A 4,196-nucleotide genomic window follows, 5' to 3' on the forward strand; every position below is an offset into this window, starting at 1 on the left:
GTTTGTCAGACAAACGAATCATTAAGGACCTAGGTTATAGAGATGGGCTACATCTTATAAACATGTAATCAGGAATTCTTAATACAGATTCTTAATGAAAATCTAGTTGAGATACACTTCTGAGAATGTGGAAATGTAAAAGTCATGTTAGTGTTCCTGAACCATTAGTTCAATCTATAATCACTTTCTTTTATTTTAAAAAGAGGTTCTAGAGGGTTGAGTTTTATTGCCTTCTTTCATGTTAATAAAGTATCACTACACAGTATCAAACTCATTTTAAAAAAATATAAAAAAAGAGAATGTGAGCAAGGATATTGCCTTGATTCATTTTCTAAAGGGAGGCTTTAAAAAGAAAAGGAATATCTCCAACTGTAAGTAAAAATACACACACACACGTACATAGTCATTCCAGTTGAAAAAGACTATATGAGTGCCATCACTAGAGGGCAGCAGAGGGACGTGCAGAGGGAGAGCCCTTCTCTTGAGTGAATACCTGTCAAGGTTTCCTCGGCATCGCTGATTTGGGGCTGCTTACCAGTAATGAAAGGCTCATAAAACCTCACAAAAGTGTTTTAGTTATTTCAATATGAAGTTACTCACTAATGATCTATTCTCTTTACTATATCAAAGAACTATAGCAAGTATTGAACTCAGATTTCGCTGATAACATTCAAAAACACTGAACACAGCAATGTTAATTAAGAGATAATATCAGTTCAATGTTTTATCACAAATACTGGGAATAAAGTTCTCATTAAAAATTATTTTGAAAAATAATTTTAAATGAATAATATTTTAACTACTATATTACAATTTACAATTTTAATTACTCATCATCTTCCACTTTGTTTTGCTTATGCTGTTAATGCCCTGGATTTNAAAAACCCACAACGCTAATACTAACCCTGAAGAGTTCTTTGACATCTATAGCAAGGTTATTCTAAATTAAAAAAACACAGTCACACAAAGATCTGAAAGCCAACTGAAGAAAGTATTTCAAGGGGAAGGGATCACATGTATCAACTCTGCTGAAATGTCAAGAACATGAGGACTAAGAGGTGGAAGTGACAGATAACCCTGAAACAAGCCTGAAAGGATGACTGCAAAAGAGTTTTGATAACTCTTTCAAGGAGTTTTGCTGATCTGGGATGGAGAGGAGGGGATGAGAACTGAAGGTGGAAATGGGGTGAAGAGAAGCTTTTCTAAAGGTGGTAGAAATAACACAGCCTGAGTGAATGCTAATGGGAATGACGCACTAAAGGGAAACTCGATGAATCAATGAAGAGAGATGTACAAGAGAAACAGCAAGCAGCGGCCAGGCAGAATGATTCAGGGACTCAAGATTCTGTGGGTCAGAAGATGGATAAATTCTGTATCTTTTCCCCAGCAGAAGCCCAGCATTTCTCGGTGATACAGTTCTGAAGGATTTGTCTGAGAGAAAAGGACAAAATCATCCAAATCTCTATGGGCTGAAGGCAAAAAGATACTCAAATCTTGTTTTAAAATGGAAATTTAGCACGCAGTACCTGCTCCATGGCATATGATGAACTGAAAACCCCACTGCTGCTGCTGCTGGAGCTGGTGGAGGAATCTGCTGAGCTCCCAGAGGGGGTCCCACTGCCAGAAGTCTTCACTGTAAGGACTTGTTCATCAGAAAAGCCCAGTTGGTGCAGTAGCTTTTGATCTTTATTCACTGTCAGCTGCAAAAAGTGGTTTCTTAATTACTGAGAGGGACAGGAGGAGGAAAGTATTCCTATCAGGCTCACGTGCCACAAGCTTTTTATTTAAACCCACCAGACTATCATTTGTAAATATCTGTATATTATCCACAGGACAGCACAACTGCTTGGCTATCTTCCACCGGACACTCCCTATGGTTTCATTGCTGTGAGCCTGTAACATAAAATTAGACATTGTTGTGAGTAATTCGTTTACACATTCACTTCAACAACTTTTAGTGAGCATGTACTGTGTATCGGGCACTATTCTAGAAGCTGAGCACACAGCAAAACACCAAAGACAAGAATCCCTGTCCTTGCGAGGCTTCCCATCTGCTGTAAGTAAACATTCTAGTTCCTATTCCAATTCCCTCTCCTCATGCATGGAATAAAATCTCAAGACCTTCTCCCACTGCAGGTCTTCCATTCTTTGCCTTTCTTACTGTCACACCAGCCACCCTGCTGGTCATGAGCAAGCCAAGCCAACTCCTACCTCAGGGCCTTTGTACCTGCTGCTCTCTTTGCTTGGAATGTCCTTGTCCAGAAATGGCTTACTTTGCCACTTCATTCAAGTCTTTGTTCAAACATCACTACCTCAGAGAGCCCATCCCTGTCTATCTTTATCTAAAATGGTACTTCATGTATACCCATTGCTCTCTCAACTTACCCTGCTTTATTTTTATTTATTCTTTAGAACACTCATCACCACCTGATATTATGTCACATATTTACATATGTGTCTGCTTTATACTCCATCAGTTTCCTTTCATTTCAGGTCTTTATTCTATATTTGTTTACCAAACAGCTTTAGGAATAGTCACTCATACAGATATCTTAATCAACATGTTCTTATAAAAATAACAAGACAAAATGACAATGGCTGCAGAGCGTAAGGTAAACCTACCTCTACAGTAAAGGTATCTTTGGTAGACTCATAAGTAACATTAAGAGTTAAAAGATGTCCATGAAATGAGGCACCATGAGGTAGAATAGTTCGTGGAACAGAATAAAAATCCTTGAAAAAGATATAAAGTCAAACAAGTCAGATACGGGCTCCACTGTTAAACATCTCAAAAATACACACTGAACCCAGAGTCGAGTAACATGACGATTCAGTTGCTTTAAAAAGAAGAGAGGCTTACCTCTATAGTGATCACATAGCGTTCTGCCAGGAGTAGCAATCTCTCAATTATTACAAGTTTAGTGGATCTATGGGTTAAAAAAAATTTTTTAAATGTATTTGAAATGAATGCTGACTTGAGCTCAATTGGAGTCTGGTTCACCAAACCACAATCACAGTTAGCACTCACTGGTCAACGGCAAAGACTGAGCTTCCCTTTCACCCAAGGGGGAGGTAATTCAACCAGCTCACAGCCATAGCGCGTAGACAGACTAGCGAAAAGAAGCCTGCCCCTCCCCACATTGCCCCTCCTGTTCTTTTTCCCTCTTTTTGTTTTTTAAACACTTGTTCCATAAATAGAGGACCAGGGTCTCCCAGTCTATTTGTCCATCAATCCATTAAGAATGAAAATTCAGTGAGTTTGACTTTCATAATCTTACAACTAAAATATGCCACGTAATTCTGTAAACACATGGGCTCTGACAAAGTTCTAAATTGCCCGAAAATTAGAAGACCAATGCAAACCAGGAAGTATTCCACAAGAAAGAGTTGCTATTTATTTTCATTTTTAGGTTAAGAATGAAGAGGAAGGGAAGGACAAACAACTGTTCATCTGGTTTAAGTGAATATTCTGTATAGCTAAACTTACAATATAAGAATTTGTTACCCTAAGGGTTTTCCAAGTACCTAAAAAATCCACACACATTAGGAGACACAACCGTCTCTGGAACAGGAAACACAAAGCAAGCGGGTGTGGAGCTTTAACACTATAAAAATGAGACCTGAGATCTCTTTTGGTTAGTCTCATAAAATCTTACTTATCATCTGAAATACAGTCAGCCCTTTACATCTGTGGGTTTCACATACACAAATTCAACCAACTGTGAATAAAAAATACTTGGGGGAAAAAAAATGGGGGGTGGGGGGTGGCGGCAGCCGGATGGCTCAGTTGGTTAGAGTGTGTGCTCTTAACAACAAGGTTCCCGTTTCAACTCCCGCATGGGATGGTGGGCTATGCCCCCGCAACTAGATTGAAAACAGCGACTGGACTTGGAGCTGAGCTGCGCCTTCCACAACTAGGATTGAAAGACAACAACTTGACTTGTAGCTGATGGGTCCTGGAAAAAACACATTGTTCCCCAGTTTAAACAAAAAAAACCCCCAGGAAGTTCCAAAACACAAAATTCAAACTTGCCATGCTCCAAGTACTACACTGAATCCACACGAATGCAGTGATGTGTAGGCATACCATGCTATAGCCTATATGCAAATACGATGCCATTTTATATAAGGGACTTAAGCATCCCTGGATTTTGGTATCCACCGCGGGGTAGAGTGTGATGGAGAGAGAGAGAGAG

General features: G+C 39.3%; 1 protein-coding gene across 1 annotated transcript in view; it reads right to left on the minus strand.

The window, feature by feature from the left end:
• USP24 (ubiquitin specific peptidase 24) overlaps positions 1–4,196 on the minus strand; it is a 134,761-nt gene that overhangs the window by 70,035 nt on the left and 60,530 nt on the right. Inside the window, exons 25-28 of the mRNA XM_019625979.1 lie at positions 2,861–2,927; positions 2,623–2,733; positions 1,795–1,893; positions 1,527–1,700 (exon numbers count right to left, since the gene is read on the minus strand). Of these exons, the coding sequence (XP_019481524.1) occupies positions 1,527–1,700; positions 1,795–1,893; positions 2,623–2,733; positions 2,861–2,927 (451 nt within the window). The remainder of the gene's footprint in view (positions 1–1,526; positions 1,701–1,794; positions 1,894–2,622; positions 2,734–2,860; positions 2,928–4,196) is intronic.

The sequence above is a fragment of the Hipposideros armiger genome, unplaced genomic scaffold (genome assembly GCF_001890085.2).
Source record: "Hipposideros armiger isolate ML-2016 unplaced genomic scaffold, ASM189008v1 scaffold_647, whole genome shotgun sequence".
NCBI lineage: Eukaryota > Metazoa > Chordata > Mammalia > Chiroptera > Hipposideridae > Hipposideros > Hipposideros armiger.